Below are 22,329 nucleotides of genomic sequence, written 5' to 3'. Positions count from 1 at the left end.
AGTACCCATTTGATAACTACATAGATAATGAGGATAATGAGACAAGTACTTAACCAAAGTAATAAAGCAACAGACTGCTTTTTCAAAACGATTTGACCAATTCAAAAGATTCAAATGGATCAAAAGCTTCACTGTCACTATCACTGCATGCTGTATACATTTGCAGCTCTGTTATTTATTATCATTATTATTATTATTATTTTTAAAGTAAAAGTGAAAATCAATAGAAATGTTTATACTTGAAGAAAGTAGCCTAGAAATATTCAAAAATGTACTTAAGTACAGTAATGAAGTATTTATACACAGCCAGCTCTGCTTGCATGCTAACAAAATAAAGCTATGTACACATTCATTGGTGATGAACATGTCAACTGGTGAAGTGACGCTGTCAAAGCAGGTCTAATTTACTGGCATGAGCGTTTTACAGACAATATCACCAAAGCAAACAAAAGCTAGTGAAAAGAAAAACATAATAATATTATTATTAATATATTATTATATAATAAAGAATACTGTTACAGACTTAGATACACTGACGATCCTTGATTTATGTCGTGGTAGTAAAGAGCAGTTGTAACTTTTTGTGCAGCTCAGTGTTCCTCCAAAGCACTAGAGGGCGCTTTAGGGATTTCTCTCTTCCTGTTGCTTACGGAAGTTTAAGGAAAATAAGAAAAAAAAAACATTAGCCATCGCTCCCTGAAAGAAGCACAACCAGACAGCTGCAGAAAGGTAAGAATAGGCCATTTACGCGTACTTTACTTCTATGTTTAGCTGCAAAAGACTTTTCTGTTGTGTTAAGGAATGACTGTTGTTATTAAAGTGTGGTTTTTATTTGTAAACCCCCTAAAACTGTATATGTGAGCAAGCTCGTGCTAATTCCTCATCGGGTGGATTTAGTCTCTCTAGTCTCTGAGGTAGCAGCATTAGCCAGAGGACATCACTATACACGTTTTTAAATACAAGACAGCACTGAACTGAATGAAATAATGATCTTAATCTGTAACACACGATTAGTATAGGTAAGGAACGAGTTAACACGATTTGTTTAATGATGTAAATTTAAATCAGCTGTCTAGCAGAATCCATAGCTGTGTTTCGACACTAGTGAGCTGCCTAGCAAGACAGCGTTTGTGTGATTTAATGGATCTGCTGAATGTTACTGCGTCCATATGACATTCGCTCTGTCTCATATTCATCATAATCTGTCTAAATGGTTAGTTTCAGGCTAATAACGTGTGTAGTGTGATGTTTATAAATGAACCTGGCATCTGTTTGTTAAACATATACTATTGTATCAGTATGAGACTAATTTTTGGCAGTATAAGGTTTTATATTTGTTTTGTGGTTGTATATCTAGGAGTGTTCCTGTCTGGTTAACACAGAAAGAAGGACAGAGAGATGTCTGACAGTGAGGACAGTGATTTCTCTGATAATCCGAGTGAGAGGAGCAGTGAGGCTGAGGAGGCGGAGGAGAATGAGGTAAGGAAATGACCAGTTTCGACTGGAGTGCAGTGGCTGCCTTCTGTTAGAAAAGCACAAAAAGTCAATAAACAGCTTTTCATGGCAAAATAAACCATGCCAAACCACTGATATTCTAATAGCAAACACAATGGGAAAAAATGTGTTGTATTTACTTTAAATATTTAGACCATTTCAAGGACAGTTAATTGATGACATAATTGTTCCATGAACATTTCCTGCTTGTCAAAACAGAGACTGTTTAGCAGAGACGGGTCACTTCTATTAAAATGAATGGAAGAAATTGGAACGACGGTCAATGGATCTGAGCGTAATCTGAGTTAAAGACGCACACCTGTTGTGATCGAACGACACGCCCCTCCTGTGGATCATCGTCGCCTGCGGTGACTTTACCCCGCGAGAAAGATGCGACGCCATAGATTGGAGCACGCGTCGCGGCCGCTGTTCTCCTCAAGTGCCGAGGCCCAGGGAAGCCGGGCTGCTCATTTTAAATAAATGCCTCTCCAGGCCTGACGCCACACCCACTGTGTTCGTCTCTTGCTCACCCCACCTAACAATGTTTGTTGTCAAATTTTACTGCTTATTTAAAATATGTTCTTTTATCATAATCTTGACCAACCGTTTTGGAGATTTCGGTCTTTCCCCATTCAAGTAGATGGGAGCTGTACTTTCATGACATTTGTTTACATAGAAAAATAGCTTCCCAACCTGCCCAAGTGCATTCCAAATACGGCCGCTGAGTGGACTGACTTAACTTGAAAAAGAGACTTTGTTGAAAGGATCCGGAAATACGTTTGGACCGTTCTAATTCCTTTGTTTTGTTTACATTCTTGAAATGGTCTATACATAGCATTTTTGCATCACGCTTTTTAAGTAAATTCAAATTATGGTCATTTTATGTCAGCACAATTAGAAACCCTTTGTTAGATATACAAAAATGTATCAGTTCATTCAACTTAAATGATTTTAGGTCAGGCATTAAATTTGATTGCCCAAAAGAAGTGCACATAAACCTGCACTTTAGCTCTGCAAATTCACAAATTACATGAATTGTACGGGATCCAAGTTGACCACTTATGGCACACTAATCAGATATTTATAGTCGAAGTTATTTTAATACTAAAAATAGCTCAAATCTATGAATTCTTAATAAAAAATAATTAAATACCCCCTTAATTCCTTTTGTCCAAACTAACATGCTTAGTTATTCAAGCACAGGGGGCTTATGGGTATTCCCCACAGCCTAATTTCTGTACTTGAATCTTTTGAGTTAGTAGTACTAGTACTTAAAATCTTAATTTTATGGATTTGTAAGGTAAAGAAATTCAAGAAACTCACAATAATTAATTTACTTTATGTAACCCTGTAAGTTCACCTTAAAATGTATATTTTACATACAGTAAATGAAAATTAAGTAAAGCTAAAAAGTTTATAAATATGTACATTACATAGTAGAAGCTATTTATTTTTATACGTTATGGTTGGTGAGCCAAAAAAATGTTTTTTGTTGTTGATGTTGTTGTTTTTTTCAGTGCAACTTAATATTTCATATATTTTACAACACTATTTGATTGTCCAACTCTCAGTTCTCTGAGGCTGAGACTAAACGGTTTTATTATTATGACCGTTTTTTGTTCATTTGTAAGGATGAGGAAGAACAGAGGAGTTTAGCTGGCAGTGACAAGGCTGCTGAGGAGGAGGGAGAAGATTTGGAGGATGAGGAGGAATATGATGAAGAGGAAGAAGAGGACGATGACAGGCCCAGGAAAAAACCTCGGCACGGTGGCTTCATTTTGGACGAAGCCGGTTAGAAAATTCCTTACAGTATCTTGTATATTTATCCAATATACAACATCTTTGATAGTGACACTTTTTTTGTTTTTTGTTGCATACCTGACATAATCTAAAAGCTATGCTGTGTCTTTTGTTCCCTCTTTGACTAGATGTTGATGACGAGTATGAAGATGAAGATCCATGGGAGGACGGAGCTGAAGACATCTTGGAGAAAGGTGAGCAATTACAAAAGGCCCTTTGTGAACATTAATTTGTGCATGTTTTCTTGTAATTGCAATGCTTACTCTGGATTACTTATTTATTAGATATTTACTGTTCAGATTTCTCATACTTTAGTAGAAATATTTTGGAGAGTAACAGATGTTTCCAGAATCTTTAAAACACGGGTATTCATTGAATTGTCTCTCTGAATGTAGTGCAGAATCGTTACTACTGAAATGAAATAGGCCTACATTATTAAGATACTGCCCCCTAAATAGGTCTGTTTTAAGTGTTTTAGTGAGTTAGAGATGTGATATCTGTTTATACGTGGCTGTTATGTACTGTAAATTCATATGCATTGTGGCTAAACAAATGTAATTAAATGGAGGCATTTATTGCTAAAATAATAATGAACTGAATTTAATGTAGTGTAAAACATTGTTGAAATTGATGCAGTTATTTGAATGTATGCTCTGCGCTCATTGATTCTTTATTTCTTGTGCATGCCTCCTTCAGTTAACGGTAAACCAACTCCAGATTTCTTTGTTTTCTGTCTAATTGAATTGGTTAATTCTCAGATCATTGTTTCACATTAAAATCCATGCCCATATTTTGCACCCCCTCTAACATTTGTCTGTGATGTTTAAAGCTGTTTGTCTAATTTACTTACATTTCTAACAAGGAGCATGGACGGCAAATACATTTTTAGTTTTCTTTTTTCTGAATTTGTTTTTTTTTTTTTTTTTTTTTTTTTTTTTACATTTTCAGTAAGGGTAAGGTTAATAAAGGCTGCTCATATAGGCTAAAAATGTAAAATGCACGTGTCATTGATAGGTTAACAGGGGTCTGTACATGGGGGGTAGGCTAATCGAGTTCAAAAAGGGAATAAAATATGATCATTTGCCTGAAAATGCTCCTTTAAACATTAAAGAAAACCCAAATCTTCATTTTTTTTTTTTTTATAGTATTTGCATCTACTTATTGTATTGCATCAGCTAACAGTGACATGACATCAGCATCACGTAGTTTCCATCTTCAAAATATGTCAAATGTTGTGAAAGCTTGTCCATCAGTGGTAATATTCCCCTTTTTTTTTTTATTTCTGTGTACTCCTTCCTGCATTTGCTCTGTGCATTTGACATTTATTATGGCTCATGTTCCTCCCTCTGCAAATCAACACTGGATTTGAGCAGAGGAGGCTGAAGGTATGTGTTTAAACTTTCTTGTATGCATAGATTGTGCGTAGATATTTTTATGTAACAACGTTCTGTTTTCATAGACTTTAACAAGTTGTGATATTTTTAACCGGGTGTTGTGATTATTTTTATTGATTATCTATCTTTTAAACTTCATGATCTAACAAATTATTGTCTTAAGTGACGGTTTTTGCAGTGTTTTTTCTTCTTGCTAACCGCATGTCATTTCAAGGCTCAACAATGAGATATTTTCTTCAATAGTAGTTCAAATTTTCTTAGAAGACTATCTCAAATCATTCTTACAATTTCGACAAAACTTTATCTATGTCAGCCTGCTAAAGATAATGTTCAATTGCAAATGACGGTTCCATAATCTGGCCCGAAACTCAAACACATTAACCCTGGGCCATCCTTATTGTTGAGCCATTCATTATTTATTTTATTATCTATGCATTATATATTTTTATGATTAAATTGTTTGTTAAATTTCCTTCTTTTAGTTTCCAACATTGACCATGTAGTTCTGGATGAGGATCACTCTGGTTCCAGGAGGTTGCAGAATCTCTGGAGGTGTGACAGTAGACATGGCTAAATCTGCACTGAAGATCTAAGGAATGTAGATCTTAAAAATAAGTGTTTTTTCCCCCATCTTGATGCTTTCAGGGACTCACGAGAGGAAGCTCTGGGGGAATACTACATGAGGAAATATGCCAAGTCCTCAGGAGGCGAGCAGTAAGTCAATCGAGTTCAAGTACACTTTTTCTTGTTGGAATTCAAGGAATGTAAGTTTAGTGTAGATTTAGGCTCTGTGCTTGTTCTTTAAAAAAAAAGAAAAAAAAATGGAACAAACAGGTTTTCTTTCTGTTCGTTTAATATGTTTGTTTGTTTGTTTTATTTACACCAGTTTCTATGGTGGCTCTGAAGATCTTTCTGATGACATCACCCAGCAACAGTTGCTTCCTGGTGTCAAGTATGTCAAAATTGTATTTATTGATCAGAAAAAGAAACATAGTGAATTGAATATGTATTATCTATTATGATATGTTCTTTTACAGGGATCCTAATTTGTGGACTGTTAAATGTAAGGTTAGTACTAGAAATATGTAGCGTGTTACCCTATGGTGGTGTGATGAGGAGACTATATGAGCAGGGTTTAATTCTTCTCCTGTTTCTCTGTAGATTGGAGAGGAGAGAGCAACCGCCATCGCCCTGATGCGGAAATTCATTGCTTATCAATGCACGGACACAGTAGGTTTTCCAATGTTCCTTATTTCCTTATCTGAGTTCTGCTTGTTTCAATACATTTTTCAAAATCCTGAAATTTAGCTTATTTCCAGGATTAAATTAGATTTTCTTTGTGGTCTCAGACCTTTGGACCCCACTGTAAAAATGTTCAAATGCAGCACCGATGGACATACAGTTGAGATTTACGTTTCTTTTTGCAGAATATGTTGAAGTTTACTTAAAGATCTGTGATCTATGTTGTCCGTTTTTCTCGACACAGCCACTTCAAATAAAATCCGTGGTGGCCCCTGAGCATGTCAAAGGTTATATCTACGTGGAGGCATATAAACAGACCCATGTCAAGGCTGCCATTGAGGGTATTGGCAACCTGCGCATGGGATTCTGGAACCAGCAGATGGTGCCTATTAAAGAGATGACAGATGTCCTGAAAGTGGTTAAGGAAGTGACTAACCTAAAGCCCAAGTCTTGGGTTCGTCTTAAGAGAGGCCTTTATAAAGATGACATTGCCCAGGTGGGTACCCCAAAAGACTAGGTTAAAGGGATAGTTCACCAAAAACATTTCAAAAATAGCTTCAGCAGAACACAAATATTTTTAGAAGAATATCTCAGCTCTGTAGGTCCATACAATGCAAGTGAATGGTGATCAGACCTTTGTAGCTCCAAAAATCACAAAGGAAACATAGAAGAAAGCCATAAAACTCCAGTGGTTAAATCCATATTTTCAGAAGCGATATAATAGATGTGGGTGAGAAACAGGTCAAGATTTAAGTCCTTTTTTTACTCTAAATCTTCACTTTCACATCTGAAAGTGAAAGTTAAAGTGGAGATTTAGAGTAAAAAAGGACTTAAAAATTGTTCTGTTTCTCACCCACATCTATTATATCGCTTCTGAAAATATGGATTTAACCACTGGAGTTGTCTGGATTACTTTTACGTTTCCTTTGTGATTTTTAGAGCTACAAAGGTCTGATCACCATTCACTTGCATTGTATGGACACACAGAGCTGAAATATTTTCTAAAAATCTTCGTTTGTGTTCTGCTGAAGACAGAAAGTCATACCCATCTGAGATGACATGAGGGTAAGTAAATAGTGAGAGAATTTTCATTTTTGGGAGAACTAACCCTTTAAACGCCCCAATGTCATTAAGGAAATGTATCCTGAAAGTGTTGATTTAATAATGCTCATGTCTTTGCGTTCACTTGAATTACATTGACGTTAGGAGTTCTTTGTGGGTGTAAAAGCAGCATTATGTGTCTTGGTGATTTTTGTTTTGTTTATTTGCCTTTGAAAGGTGGACTATGTCGAACCGAGCCAAAACACGATCTCGCTGAAAATGATTCCTCGTATTGATTTGGACCGAATCAAAGCAAGGATGAGCATGGTGGGGTCCAACACAACAATGATAATCATGATAGAGTTATCAATTGTGATCTTTTAGTGATGTGACCCTGTCTTTATTGTTTGTTTTGCAGAAAGACTGGTTTGCAAAGAGAAAGAAGTTTAAGAGACCTGCTCAGAGGCTTTTTGATGCTGAAAAGATCAGGTAAGGATAAAAAAAAAATTTGACGCTAAAAATCGAAAACCACTGACGCATGTCAGCCTTATTGACATTTGCGCTCTGCTCAACAGGTCTATTGGTGGTGAGGTCAGCCATGATGGTGATTTCATGATATTTGAAGGCAACCGCTACAGCCGCAAAGGTTTCCTGTTCAAAAGTTTTGCCATGTCTGCTGTGGTAAGAGCCTTCACACTAATTGATTTAATTATAATAGTTCTAGGCCTGTTTATTTTGTCAAACAGTTCCTTATTTGTTCACGACCTACACTGTTTCGTCTTCTGCTGTAGATCACAGAAGGGGTCAAACCCACACTGTCAGAGCTGGAGAAGTTTGAGGACCAACCTGAGGGTATTGACCTGGAAGTGGTCACAGAGACCACAGGTACAACCAGCTTGTCTTTGTCCATTTTGGCTGATTGCTCAATCCATAGATCTAAGAAAATCTTTTTGGAAAACAAATTTGATCAGGTTTTTTTTTTTTTTTTTTTTTCTTCCACAGGTAAAGAGCGAGAACATAATCTTCAGTCAGGAGACAATGTGGAGGTGTGTGAGGGAGAATTGATCAACCTTCAGGGCAAAATCCTGAGTGTTGATGGTAACAAGATTACCATCATGCCTAAGCATGAGGACCTCAAGGTGAGCAAATTGGCACAAGTTTACAGTATTAATACCTTGTCAGTCAGTATCAAGAGGCAAATAAGTGTATCATGGCACCTCTTATTCTGTTTCTCTGAGTTTAAGCTTCATTGACTCGAAGCCTTAATGAGCCATTAAAGGGGCTTCTTCCACACAAAATTAAAAACAGATGCATGTTAGTTTGACATGACCATTTCCCATCCTCTCTTGGACCCTTTTGCTACTGTACCTTTAAGACTTCTATATGTAAATGACTTTGGTTATGATTGCTAACCTCTTCAAAAGTGAAATAACACCTTGCCAAAATGCTTAATATTAAATAGGCATTGATATTTATATTGAGAGTTCAACCAAACATAACAAAATCTGTCATAATTTACTTATTCTCTTGTTTCAAACCTGTATGAGTTTCTTCTGTGAAACACAAAAAGAGATGTTAGGCAGAATGTTGGCCTCAGTCACCATTCACTTTCAAAGCATAATTTTTTACCATACTGTGACACTGACAGGTGACAAAAGCTGTCATTCTGCCTAACTTATTTTGTATTCCACGAAGAAAAAAAAAGTAATTGGATTTGGAACAAGGGGTGAGTAAATAATAACCAAATTTTTAAATTTTTGGGTAAACTTTCACTTTTACATCTCTGCCTAAAATCTCCTGTGATGACATAATGAATTTTGACCTGTTTTTTTAAGCTTGGCTTCCTAGTAAGGAAGTTTGCATTAGAGAATGTCTATATAGTACAAGTCTTTTGTATTTCACATGAGCAAAGAAAATTAAAGCTCTGCTTTATATCTCATTGTCTTTGATTAGGACCCTCTTGAGTTTCCAGCTCACGAGTTGAGGAAGTACTTTCGTATGGGCGACCACGTGAAGGTTATCGCGGGGCGTTTTGAAGGTGACACAGGCCTCATAGTCCGAGTGGAGGAGAACTTTGTCATTCTTTTCTCTGACCTCACCATGCATGAGGTAAGTTTCACCAAACAGTTCCATCCAGGTTTTTACAAGCAATCATACCTGTATAGAAAAACACAATAAACTGCAGTCAGTGTGTGTGTTCTCTACATGTCTGATTATGTGTCTTTTTGTTCCAGTTGAAGGTCTTGCCGCGGGACCTGCAGCTGTGCTCTGAGACTGCCTCAGGTGTAGATGCAGGAGGTCAGCATGAGTGGGGAGAGCTGGTACAGTTAGACCCCCAAACTGTGGGTGTTATTGTCAGGCTGGAGAGAGAGACCTTCCAGGTAAAATCCCAATGAAACCAGGAAGTTACAGTGTGATCCCATCAGCAGAATCTTATAGTACACTTTTAGTGGATTCAGTTTTTCTAAGCAATAGCACAGTCCCTTTAAAGCAAGTCATTTTATTCTGTGGCCATCTTGGGAACGCCCTATGGCAGATATTTTATATTCATGCAAGTACAACTCCTATCTACTTGTATGGAGAGAGGCTGATTATTATGTTTATGCTTCAGTACCACATTTCAGTAAGATATGACAACAGTGGTTTGATAAATCATGCTGCTTTTGCTCCTATCGGGCTAAAAAGAAAAAAATTGTCTGCACTATGCGCATTCAAGAGCAAAAAGACCCAGCGAAGTCTTTACCAATAAGCAGTGTTAAGGCCTCTGCACACATCCTACGAAATCAAAGAACGAAGTGGTGTGGCATTATTAAGAACAAAATCTGGCAAAAGAGAAGGTTTTTTTAAATTTAGTTTGGTGGTTCGTAACCGCTCACCAGGAGAATCTTTTAGGAAAACTTCTTAACGGCTGCTAAACAACTTCTTACAGCCATTGGTCCACGTCATTAGTAGTTGTGACCTTGAGCTCTACCTTCTTTGAGGCCAACAACTAATTCCCATTCAGTCAGTTAAAATCAGTCAACATGAACACACCTGCGTGCAGTTATTAGCAAGCTGGTGCAAATTTACTGTGCGATCGTTCTCATTGACACATTTTCCAAGACCATGTCATGAGATTTTTAGTTTTAGTTTAATTATACTACAAAAGGAATCAAATCTACACAAACACTCTTAAGTGCCCATTCACTCTATTGTTTGAAATGCTGCTTCACTTGTGTACCATCTGCAGCCAAAAGCCATTCACACAGCTGCCCAAAGTAAGAAATGCCTATCATTCTTTTGTTTGTATTCTACCCATTAACACTCTTATATACACCCATTTTTGCAGTAGTATCAGTGTCATCATAAATTACAATAACAGTGTAATTGGTGCATATTATGGCCAAGTGTAGCGTGTTAGCGCATGAATGCTAAAGGTAAACATTACAAATTGCATATTATCTACTGCATATATATTACTTTAAATCATCATCGAGTAGATAAAACTGCTTTAACTGATCTCGTGAATTCTACTCATAGAATGAGGCATGCAGTCATTGATAACTCTATTTAATGTCATATTAGTTGATGTTTTACATGTAGTCTTGAGCGTTTTCATATTGAAATGCTCATCTAAATGCCTCCTCCAGCATTGTGGCTGGTGCCTGAATGTTCGCAAACAGTATGTCATTGCTCAGCTGTTTCTAACTTCATTTTGGCTCTGAGCAAAGAACGAAGAAGCACTTTGCCGAGTATGCGGGTGCTTTTAATCTTGTCAGCAAAATAAATGCTGAAAATGGGTTTTTATATATTTTGTCAGTGATAAAGACTAGATGAAAAAATAAGCATCATGACAATAATTGAAGGATTTTAATTAAAACATACTGTTAATGAAAATGTGACCAAAAATAATGCTGCTAGATATTAACAATTCCGGATCAATGTTTTTTGAAGAAATCTAGAAAGAAAAAAATTGGTCATTTTGCACATTATCAGCAACTACATTATCGTCAACTAAAATGTTGTTTTTGTTGACTAAAGGCACAGTATGCTTTGTTTTTTCACTTATCGGATCGTCTCGCACATGGTCAAGCCCTAAGACTTTCAAAGTATACTTTCTTTTTGACCATATGCAAATCACACGTTCGACACGTGCACTATGACTGCTTTGTTATACTCTTAGTGCATTCAATGCCAGAAGCATGTGGCGAGGACTGTCCGCGTGTCGTGCTAATGATATTTGTGTCACGCATACTGTACGCAATCCGATTTCAGAACACGGAAGACTGAAGTATAATTTGGCCTTAAAATTTTATGCCATTTTATGCAGTCAAATGGACTAAAATTAATGAGTATGACATGACAAAATATTGACTAAATTTAAAGGACATTTGTGTCTAAAGACAATAATTATGACTTGCATAAACATCTGTGTTAAGATTAACACTGCCAATAAGGCGATTGTCTCTTTTAACTTTTTCCTATAGCTGCCATATTGAGCATTGTGATTTCTCAGATTAATTTTTCTATGAGTGGTCCATCTCCCTCTTATAGTACCTCTTTGTTCTTTTTCAAAATTGCTCATTTTTAGGTTCTGAACATGCACGGGAAAGTTTTAACAGTGCGGCATCAGGCAGTGAACCGACGGAAGGACAACCGCTTCGCTGTCGCTCTTGACTCTGAGCAAAACAACATCCACGTGAAGGATATTGTGAAAGTCATCGATGGACCTCACTCGGTAAATACTAGAGAAGCATGGGAATGGCTGACAACTACAGGAGAAAGTTAATATTTTACTTTGGATTTATGGCATATACTTCAACCCTCTCATCCATCAGTGTGTTCTGTTTGTCAGGGCCGTGAAGGTGAAATCCGCCATCTCTTCAGAGGCTTTGCATTTCTTCACTGTAAGAAGCTAGTTGAGAATGGAGGCATGTTTGTCTGTAAGACACGCCACCTCGTTCTAGCGGGGGGCTCAAAGGTAGGCCCCGTCTAACTCCATTTGGGGACAAAGCATATTTTTTCCCAACTTCCTTATCATAAAATGGTCCCCTCTTGTTCCCAAAGCCCAGAGATGTGACCAATTTCACAGTGGGAGGCTTTGCTCCAATGAGTCCACGGATCAGCAGCCCAATGCACCCAGGAGGAGGTGGTGAGTTATAACCCGTAATTAATGTGAAATCATAATTTACCCAATTTACTTTCCTAATACAGTTCCCTGGTCTTGTGCACGGTATTCCAAACAGAAATGTTTGTGTTCATAATCTTTTATCAAAATATAATTACTTGATCCATCTTTTCGGCTGATGTCACCTAGTGTGTACAGGCCCGTTGGTTAATGTTAATAGGTGAACTTGATCTTCAGCCTCCACATCCCGTTGAATAAAGAAACGATCTTTGAGCTGTCATCATAAGTCCCCAGGTTGATCCAGGTTTCCAATAATGTGTCTCATTGCCATCTACCTTGCGACTTTATATTCTGTATATGCGGTCTGTCTAATAGTTATTGTGCATATGTGGCTTTTGAGTGTTATCAATTTTGTATTTTGAACTTGGGTCCTCTCCAGGTCAGCAGCATAGAGGAGGAGGTGGAGGCATGGGTCGGGGCCGTGGACGACGAGACAATGATCTGATTGGCCAGACTGTCCGTATATCCCAGGGACCATACAAAGGTAGGAGATATTTGGGTGCATTTTGTGTTTGCACATAATGTAATGAACATGTGTACCTCCCAGAATTTCCTAACAAAAATATACTGGAATAGATTTGTAATCTTAGGTTCTTGACATTAAAATACACTTGGTATCTTCTGTACTCCCATAAGCCACGAGTTTACTGTGAATCACTTTTACGTGGGTGGATGTGCAAGTTTATAACTTTTTTTATACCTAGGGTCTGTTGAATGCTTGCTTGATTCTGATTGGTTGAAGGACGTTATAAGGTGTGCAATTATTTTTCAAATAAACGCACAGCTATGAAGTATTTCCAGGTCTTGACCGCATAACAGTTCCATATCACTTCGCAAATTATTTCATATATTTCAAAGAGCTCTACAGGCTACCACAACAAAATAACCAACAGCCATATCACTCTGTAGCTCAAGACCGGTTACCCACTGAAGCTAAGCAGGGCTGAGCCTGATCAGTACCTGGATGAAAGACCTCCAGTGGAAAACCTCTTGTATTATGGAGGCCAGCAGTGTGGGTCCTAATGCCCCAGTAAAGTGACGGGGACACTGTACTGTAAAAAGGCACCATCCTTCGGATGAGAGTTACACTGAGGTCCTGACTCTCTGTGGTCATTAAAAATCTCAGGACACTTCTCGAAAAGAGTAGGGGTGTAACCCCGTTGACCTGACCATATTCCCCCCATTGGCCCTTATCAATCTTGGCCTCCTAATAACCCCCATCCAGGCTGTATCACTCTCCTCTATCCTCTCCACCAATAGCTGGTGTGTGGTGAGTGTACTGGTGCACTTTGGCTGCTGTCACATCATCCAGGTGGATGCTGCACACTGGTGGGTGTTGAGGAGAGTCTCCTATTCACTGTGTAAAGCGCTTTGAGTGTAGTGTCAGAAAAAGCGTTATATAAATGTAACATTCATTCATTCATTCATTCAACCAATTAAAAAAAAGACATTGGTTAAAGGGGCATTCATTAGTTCTCTAGCAAGCGTTAGCATTGCTCTTCTTTGGGTACTTTAAGTCCCGATGTTACAGTGGTGTTAGACGTTATACTGCTATCTTTCGACATGGATCAGCATGATCGTCTCTGCTGCCTCCGCCAGCTTTGGAATATCATTTGCATCTGGAAAATGTCAGCATTTTAGGTAATTTCAAAAGTTATTTATTACTTCTATAATATAATTACTTTGCCTATAAACAAACGTCAGAAATCAAGTGAACATGCTTCAACTGTTAAGGATAGATTATAATTGTCCCTCATATCAATAATCTTTGGAGACTGTCAACGTTTCACGTTATTTCTAAAGACCGTTATTACCTTTATTAGAGAACTGCTTAGCGTAAAATAAACCTCAGTTAACTAGCGATACAGAATGTTATGGTAAAGGAAAGATTAGAATTGTATTTAATGATCAAATTTAGCATGTCCATAAATACTGTATTTGAAGAAGTCGTTTCATTTCCAAGCAACCAACATCATGGTTTACACAAAATCCACAACAATCGCTGTACCAAGCTACTTTGCACTAAACTAATGAAGACGTAGATGCCTTTCCGTTACCATTTTTTGCCTTTGCCAGTTTTTCTGTCTTCTTGCTTGAAGCAAGTTGCTTCAGACCTTTTTTACTTCTTCGGCAGTACAGCTACTGGATCTCCCATTGTCTCAGCTGCCTAAAGCACAATAAATAAGTACAGTACTGTGCACAAGTTTTAGGCACTTAAGCTGTTTCACAAAAACATTTGTCATAAGATGATTATTTATATCTACAGCTTTAGTATGTCAATAGGAAAAATACATTTTAGACTCCCAAACATTCCTTTAGCAAATAGAAAAGATTAGAATAGAAGAACAGGGCACTCTGCATGGCCCCCACAGTGCCCCCCACTGCACATCGAGTCAGTCTGGGAATACATGGAGAGACAGAAGCAATTGAGACAGCCTAAATAGATAGAAGAACTGTGGCGAATTCTCCAAGAAACTTGGTACTTCCTATCTGCCAACAACCAAGAAAAACTGTGTCCAGGTGTATCTAGGAGAATTGGGGCTGTTTTAAAGGCAAAGGTGGCCACACCAAATATTGATTTTGCTTTGTTTACTGGACTTTGTATGATGTTAATTGATAAATGAAAACTATTTATGGCATTATTTTTGACATCCTCACTATACAACATTTTTCACAAGTGCCTAAAACTTTTGCACAGTATGTTCCATTGTGTTCTGTCCCCATGACAGATTCCTTGTGTGTGTAAGCATACTTGACAATAAAGCTCATTCTGATTCTTTTTGCTCTTTGCGTCACCAAACAACAATGTTCTAAGCATTGCCAAGTGTATCTACACAGGCGGCAGCCAATGTGTGTGAGGATTCTCTTCGACGTTTAGTGAAACTCCGTGGGTCATGTGATTTCAACATGGTGAAACACATTGAAGGGGTGACTCGCACCATGTAGAATAAAACACTTTTTATAGAAAACTATTATGAGTACAGTCTTCATCTCATGTGAGTGTACACTAGGGCTGCACAATTATGACAAAAATCATAATTGTTGATTATTGCCCTTGATATTGTAATCGCGATTATTAATGACAAATAATAGATGAAATTACTGTGACATCACTAAGCAGGCAACCATGCTTGCAAGTTCTTAAGAACAGCAGGTGGTTATGGGCTGCAGTTTATTTTAAGCATTAAATACTGTAATAATGTGTTAATGTTACTAAATGTTATTATAAAGGTATATCTATGGTTTACAGTAAAGACGTTTATGTAGGTTCTTTCTGAACTATTGACAAAACCATTTTTAATTTCAGTCAATATGCCTGTGTGTCATGTATCATGTTAATGTTTTCACATCCTCGCACATTTCCAAAGCCTGAAGAATGTGGCATAAAAACTCAAAAACTACCATCAGACATGCAATATGTGTCTTTGCTGCTTAAATTATTGGTCCACATACAGTAAATGATAATATTTGACATATTCAATAGACAAACTGAACAGCCGATTTAGATTGAAGTTACTTACTGCATTTAAAATCCCGTATTGTGATCTTGTTCACATAAGATCATCGTTAGATCATATTTGGCCTCAAATCTGTCACAGCGGTTGCACTTTGGAAGGTAAGATCAGCCGGTTTGGGAGTTTGTGTGATTAGTTACAATTTCAATCTAACAACCGCTGTTGTGGGTCAAATATTTATTTGAGCAGACGCGATAACAATGACGATGGCCTGTGAAATATGAAGTTCAAGAACTTTTTCTATGCCAAAAACATCCAAAACAAGCTGACTTCAAAAAAGCCACTTTATGGCTGTGTAATAAATAAATTCAACTGTTATTCTTTTTTAATAATTGCACACAAAAATAGAGCAATGCAACAATATTCAAACACTCCTGTTCTGCACTCACAAATGCTCTCATAATAAATATAACAGTTTAAACAACACAATAAATCACTTATTTTAGACCCTGTACCTTGATTATAACGGTCGGGATCATTTTAGTTTTGTTGCGTTGCTCGTTTGTGGTTTGTTTACCTATGGTAAATAAAAAAGTGCAGCATGCAACAAATGTAAAATAATTCAAAATTGCCCACCTTTGCTCTACAGCTTCTTTTCGAGTGTCAGATGATGTTTCTTTAGCACTAATTTTCATGTGCCATCACAAACAGAGATGAAACATACTGTAAGCAAGCATCTGGACGTCAGACTATTTAAAACTTGCGCATAAGGATTGGTTGTAGTGACTGATTGGACTGTAGACTCACTGCATCTCTGATTGGCCATTGTCGTTTCATTGCTCAGCGCACACGTCTGGGATTGGTTTGAAAATTAACCGCTGTAAAAACACGTTCTAAATAGAAACCGTTAACGCAACAGCAGTAGACTTAAATTGAATGCTGTAATCGTCAGTTCTCTTACGACTCAGTACACTTGACATTGCGTAGCTACACATATGGGGAGTGCCTTCTTACACAACCTATGTCATGTCTCTCGCTGCATCAGGCGAGTGGTCAGTGGGTGATGCTGCTGCCCCTCCCCCCAGCGAGGGCGAGGAACGTGCACGCGCCACTGACAGGGAGATGCACCGCGTCCTTACAAGGGCGTTCTAAGAGCTTCATCTTGAGTGGTCTCCTCCAGAGGAACCTGAACAATCTTGCCTCGATAAATGGTTCCAGCAGTCCGGACGCCGTCAAATGGCAGCGTCCCTCAAATCTGCCTCATTCTTCCCTGAAGTTCATGACGAACTATCCAAGTCCTGGCGCGCACCCTTACCGTACGTTCAGACCAGAGGAGGCTAGAGAGTCAAAATTCGCTCTGGCTGCCATGCCAACAACGCTATCGAAGATTCGTGGACGCTCTGACGTAGTTGAAATAGGCGGCAACATTTGTTCGGAATGCTTACTTCTGTGAACTATATTTAAAGGGGCCGCAAAACATCCAGACATGTCGACCGGTATCTTTTTGCCGACCTGTCACACGTAGCGTATATCCTCATGAAATCTTTTAAATGTGAAAGTAAGAAATCGATCGATGGCAGAAAGTAATTAAATATAAAAAGACAAACACTGATGGTATAAATGTGTTACCGATTGATCAGGCAGCACGGATTTGCATGCTATGGCGCCAAAATTAGCATGCAATATATTATATATAATATTATATAAACCATAATATCCACTTCATCAACTCACCTGGCACACCAACAATTTCAGATACCTTTGTCCACGCATAATTTTTTAAAATGTTGTATTTATATCCCTGTAAGCAAACAGGGACAGATCGTATATTACGGAAAAACCCGCCATGGCAATAATTAGTTTCTTCTCCATTTTGTCTTCGGAACTATTGTTTGGTGGGAACCAAAGTTTACACTGTTGTGTTCTCTAGACTTCGCTAGAGCGGAGCACTTCTATATTCCAATAGGTTGCCGCCAAACCGCTTCAAATCTCATTACCATAATGTTGCCCGCACTTGAACTTTCCTCTGAGGCCCACAACGGCCAAGACGTGCCGGCTATGGACGCACCGCTTCTCGCCGCAGAGAGACGCTGGCTGCCATAGAAAATGAATGACTTCCGGTCGATTTGACGCTCTCGATGCCTCTGGTCTGAACACACCATTATACGGCGCGCTCGCACAGTGACGCCATCATCTTTAATGTGGATCACGGGATTGGAGAGTGCTGGGATTAACTCCCCTCTTACCCTTTGTAAAACTTTTTAAATTGGCTCTACTGGACTACTGAATGCACTTAAGTATATCAGATAAGAATGACAATGTCTATAATATCCTAAATTTATTTAAATTTCGATTGAAAAGCGTCCTTGGGCTCGCTCTCTCTCTCTCGCTCTCGTCTCACCCACACACACACTGTATATGCTACCACCGCAAAATAACCACATAAACCAAGACATTGGTTAAAGTAAATCGGTTAAGAACGTCAAACAATGTCTATAATATCCTACATTTATTTCAATTTCAGTTGAAAAGCGTCGTCACGCTCCTCATCTCACCCGCACTTACACGCGCTCACACACATACATATGTACCCACCCACACACACACACACTACGTTGTTATTCTAATGCCGAAAAGCAGCGCATCCTCTGATGCTAGTTCTAAAGTGACGTTTTCGAAATAGCAAAGAAGGCTTGAGCTGTATCAAAGCTAGATACACTTGATCAATACAACAGTTTCTATATTATCTGAAATATCTGTGGAAATCAACATCGCACCTCCCTCCCCCTCTCTTAAGCTCTCACGGGAGGACACATACATTATGTGCATTATGCACACATGCGAGCGAAAAACAGAGCCGTCATGTCAGCGCGCACCTGCATCTCAGTGGGGTTGAAGACAGTTGTTAAGGTTTACATCGGAGAAGCTTTATACAACAATGGTGACACTCGCTGCTGCTGAGAAGTGCATAAATTTACATCTTGGCAATTTTGAAGCGATGTTACTTCTGACAAGAGCTGCAACAAAAAAGGTAATCCCAGAAGCGATCTCTCTCAGTTTTGGAGTTTCTCTTTATCGATCACTCAAAAACAAACATGCGCGCACACACACACATAAATGCACTACCTTATTACTCCAGTAAGTGTTCCAGTAAAGAAGCGCAAGCCTCGCAATCCTCTGTTTCTAGTTCTAAAGTGACGTTTTCGAACTTAGCAACGAAGGCTTGGACTTTATCAAATCAAGATGCTGAATCCGTGGTGGAACAAAGTAGTTCCTCTCATAAGAGCGTTTTAGGGACGAAAACCATAAAATGTCTTGAGATAAAACCTTCAATGATGGCTTAAGGTGTGTTAACCATGGAATAAGTAGAATAATTGACTCTGGCCCTTTGAATAATTAAAAAATAATGCACACCCAAGATGTAACGTCACTCCGCTGCACGTCGTGAATGCATTACCACCTCGGGTGTGCATTATTTTTCAATAATTCAATGGTCCATCGTCAATTACTCCTTACTTAAACAACTAATCCAATTGTCAAACCTTTGCTCATGTCTACAGGCTATATTGGAGTAGTAAAGGATGCCACAGAATCAACAGCTAGGGTAGAGCTCCACTCAACCTGCCAGACCATCTCCGTGGACCGCCAGCGTCTTACAACTGTGTATGTTATCAGTTGGCCTGCACAGAATTGTGCCTGCAGATTTCTGCTAAATTTGATCACTTTGGACATATCCCCTGCATCCTGCATGTCTGTTTATTAAATGTTTCGGGCAAAGTGGCACTGCTTTTAGCTACCAATAAAGCCCAAAGTATACTTCGGCTTTGACACGAATGCTTAGCGGATGCATACTGTCGAACGAGCAGCCTTACAATGTATACTTCATTTACTGTGCATGCGTGCATACACAGGTGGTTGGCATATCCGTGCTGTGACTACTATGAGAAACTGGACTATTTCTCTTCAGGAGTTTAGACCCATAAAGGTGTCTTTGTAGTCCTTCAGACTCAAGTTATACAAATGCAGGTCTCTCCTGACCTCTTCACACGTGCACTCGTGACGTGCACATCCACTGTTGTTGTTGTTTCCACCCTCGTCTCCTGTTGTTGAGTGGTGATACCATCTTCTAGTGCAAAGGCTCAGCTGTGAGTGTTGCCACCATGTGAACTCACTAATTAGTGCAAATAAATCCCAGTGCTTGCACATTCTGTGCGTTCAAAGTACGCACGGTTCGAAAAATCTGGCTGCATGCATTCAGTGCTCGAGCACTCTGCTGATGACTAAATTTGCGTCACGCATCCTGCTCGTTTGTGTCTGACCGTAGTATACTTTGGGCTTAAACAAGGAGACGAAGCTGGAAACAACAACAGTGGATGTGCACATCAAGAGCGCGTGTGTGAGGAGGTCAGGAGATACCTGCATTTGTATAACTCGAGTCTGAAGGAATATAAACACATCTTTATGGGTCTAAACTCCTGAGTAGAAATAGTCCAGGATCTCATAGCAGTCATAGCGCGCATGTGTCAACCACCTGTGTATGCACACACAGTCAAATGAAGTACACTTTGAAAGCCTGTGCATTCAACCGTAACCAGATGCTAAGCATTTGCATCAAATCAAAGTATACTTTGGGCTTAAAGGAATGTTCTGGGTTCAATACAAGTTGAGCTCAAACGACAGCATATGTGGCATAATGTTTCCACAAAAATTAATTTTGACTCGTTCCTCCTTTTCTTTAAAAAAAAAAAAAAAAAAAAAAAAGCAAAAATCAAGGTTACAGTGAGGCTCTTACAAAGGAAGTGAACGGGTGCCCATTTTTGAATGTTAAAATTAGCCGTTTCCAAATTATAGCCACAAGACGTAAACAATATGAGTGTAAACATGATTTTACTGTGAAAATCACAACCTTTTCTGTGGAAAGTTACAGCCAATTTTACAACTTTGTTACCATGATGATGTAATGTCAGCAAACCCTAAAATGATTGTAAAAATGACATTTTAAACAACTTTACAGCTCAAATAACACAGGTTTTAACAGAAGAATTAAGCAAGTGCTTTTATAAAATTTTAAGCTTCACATTTCTGTTTAAACCCTCCAAAAATTGGCCATATTCACTTTCACTGTAAGTGCTTCACTGTAACCTCAATCTTTGCTTTTTATAAGAAAAGGAGGAATGAGATGAAATAAATTTTTGTGGTATATCAATATTACGCCACAAATGCTGTCAATTGAGTTTAACTTGTACTGAACCCAGAACATTCCTGTAAGTGTGTAGTGTGCTCAGCTGCATTTTAAATCCATTTGGCAGATTTTCCCCCACAATTAGCACAGAAAATGTAAATAAATGGGTGCAAATTCCATGTGGGCTTAAGTTATCACTTTCCTCAAGTGTTGTTTTTCAGCTCCATCTCATTTCACTGTAGTGAGCCCATGCTGGTTTGTGCATGCTTGACATATTTTTCTGGATTTTACATGAGGCAAAACGCTAATGGCATGAACTATGAGAAAATAATTACATGTCAACACTCTGACTTCACAGAGGAATTTAACACTACAAGATTCATGGAACATTTTTGCATGTTAGTGCAGGACACCTCATCAACATAGATTATATGTATGTATTGGATTTATGATGTAGGATCTGTAGGATCTCTGTCCTTTCAAAAAAGGTTTTGGGCATACCTGTTGATCTAGATTTCATGCCTTGACTGCTTTGTAAAAAGTTTTCTCTCTTGAATATGCTGAAGACCTAATTATTTATATATATATGTCTTTTTTGCTTTATGAATCAGAGGTGCCAAGCGACATGGAGGAATGACTTCCACCCATGGACGAACCCCGATGTATGGCTCTCAGACACCCATGTATGGAACTGGATCACGTACCCCCATGTATGGTAGCCAGACACCTCTCCATGATGGTAAGAACAATTATCTAAGACATTAGTGTATCTGAAATGTTATTTGCTTGCTGTTATTTCTTTTTTAACCTGTCTTTCTCCTTTACAGGAAGCCGCACTCCTCATTATGGCTCACAGACTCCATTGCATGATGGGAGCAGGACGCCAGGTCAAAGCGGTGCATGGGACCCCAGCAATCCAAACACACCATCACGGTAAGAAGCTGTGAGAGATAGGCTCGGTTCTAAAACCTAGTGAGCTGCCTTGTTGTCTACTGCTTACATAGGCAGCTGCCTTCTAAGATGGCATGCTGGATGAAATAGAGATTTAGAGTTGTCCGATCTGGAATACCCTACAAAGGAAGCATACAAATGTGAGTCATACAAATAGGTCTTCTTACATGAAGCACACAAAAGTCTAAACTCAGAATTGACTCCGAATAAATAGACATTAGAAAGTTGCTAAGCTAACTACATGTTACTGTAATAAGCATAAATATGCATAGTGCACAACAAAATTGGGTAAAATAGTCAATATTTTATATTTTTATTGAATGATGTATGCAGTGCTGCATTAGAGTTTGACCAAAACATGACAACTTAGAAGGCAGAATAATTACGATGCCATCTTTGCATCAGGGCTGCGCTTATGAATGCCTTTAAAATGCTGTCTTGGTAGGCAGCCCACTAGGTTTTGGAACAGAGCGAGAGATATATATATATATATATATATATATATATATATATATATATATATATATATATATCTCGCTCTGTTCCAAAACCTAGTGGGCTGCCTACCAAGACAGCATTTTATATATATATATACACACACAC

At 38.5% G+C, this 22,329-nt stretch overlaps 1 protein-coding gene across 4 annotated transcripts in view; it reads left to right on the top strand.

Moving 5' to 3' along the window:
• Positions 1–634: 634 nt before the first annotated feature.
• The window catches only part of supt5h (SPT5 homolog, DSIF elongation factor subunit), a 30,444-nt gene continuing 8,749 nt past the window's right edge, over positions 635–22,329 (top strand). The window contains exons 1-24 of one of the 4 annotated variants that reach the window (XM_051678837.1): positions 635–729; positions 1,358–1,479; positions 3,126–3,285; positions 3,423–3,488; positions 5,171–5,240; positions 5,334–5,402; positions 5,575–5,640; positions 5,726–5,756; positions 5,850–5,918; positions 6,175–6,426; positions 7,209–7,298; positions 7,390–7,460; positions 7,547–7,652; positions 7,763–7,856; positions 7,974–8,110; positions 8,925–9,080; positions 9,206–9,352; positions 11,542–11,688; positions 11,806–11,931; positions 12,018–12,102; positions 12,518–12,622; positions 19,154–19,256; positions 21,387–21,514; positions 21,603–21,708. In XM_051678837.1, coding sequence (XP_051534797.1) covers positions 1,399–1,479; positions 3,126–3,285; positions 3,423–3,488; positions 5,171–5,240; positions 5,334–5,402; positions 5,575–5,640; positions 5,726–5,756; positions 5,850–5,918; positions 6,175–6,426; positions 7,209–7,298; positions 7,390–7,460; positions 7,547–7,652; positions 7,763–7,856; positions 7,974–8,110; positions 8,925–9,080; positions 9,206–9,352; positions 11,542–11,688; positions 11,806–11,931; positions 12,018–12,102; positions 12,518–12,622; positions 19,154–19,256; positions 21,387–21,514; positions 21,603–21,708 — 2,465 coding nt within the window. In that variant the 5' untranslated portion in view covers positions 635–729; positions 1,358–1,398. Of the gene's footprint in view, positions 730–1,357; positions 1,480–3,125; positions 3,286–3,422; positions 4,680–5,170; positions 5,241–5,333; positions 5,403–5,574; positions 5,641–5,725; positions 5,757–5,849; positions 5,919–6,174; positions 6,427–7,208; positions 7,299–7,389; positions 7,461–7,546; positions 7,653–7,762; positions 7,857–7,973; positions 8,111–8,924; positions 9,081–9,205; positions 9,353–11,541; positions 11,689–11,805; positions 11,932–12,017; positions 12,103–12,517; positions 12,623–19,153; positions 19,257–21,386; positions 21,515–21,602; positions 21,709–22,329 lie in introns of those variants that run through there. The other 3 variants (XM_051678834.1, XM_051678835.1, XM_051678836.1) reach the window with 3 other exon arrangements.

Source organism: Myxocyprinus asiaticus, chromosome 39 (genome assembly GCF_019703515.2).
Source record: "Myxocyprinus asiaticus isolate MX2 ecotype Aquarium Trade chromosome 39, UBuf_Myxa_2, whole genome shotgun sequence".
Lineage (NCBI taxonomy): Eukaryota > Metazoa > Chordata > Actinopteri > Cypriniformes > Catostomidae > Myxocyprinus > Myxocyprinus asiaticus.
The sequence above is the reverse complement of the archived record's forward strand: the minus strand, read 5'-3'. Positions and strand labels throughout refer to the sequence as shown.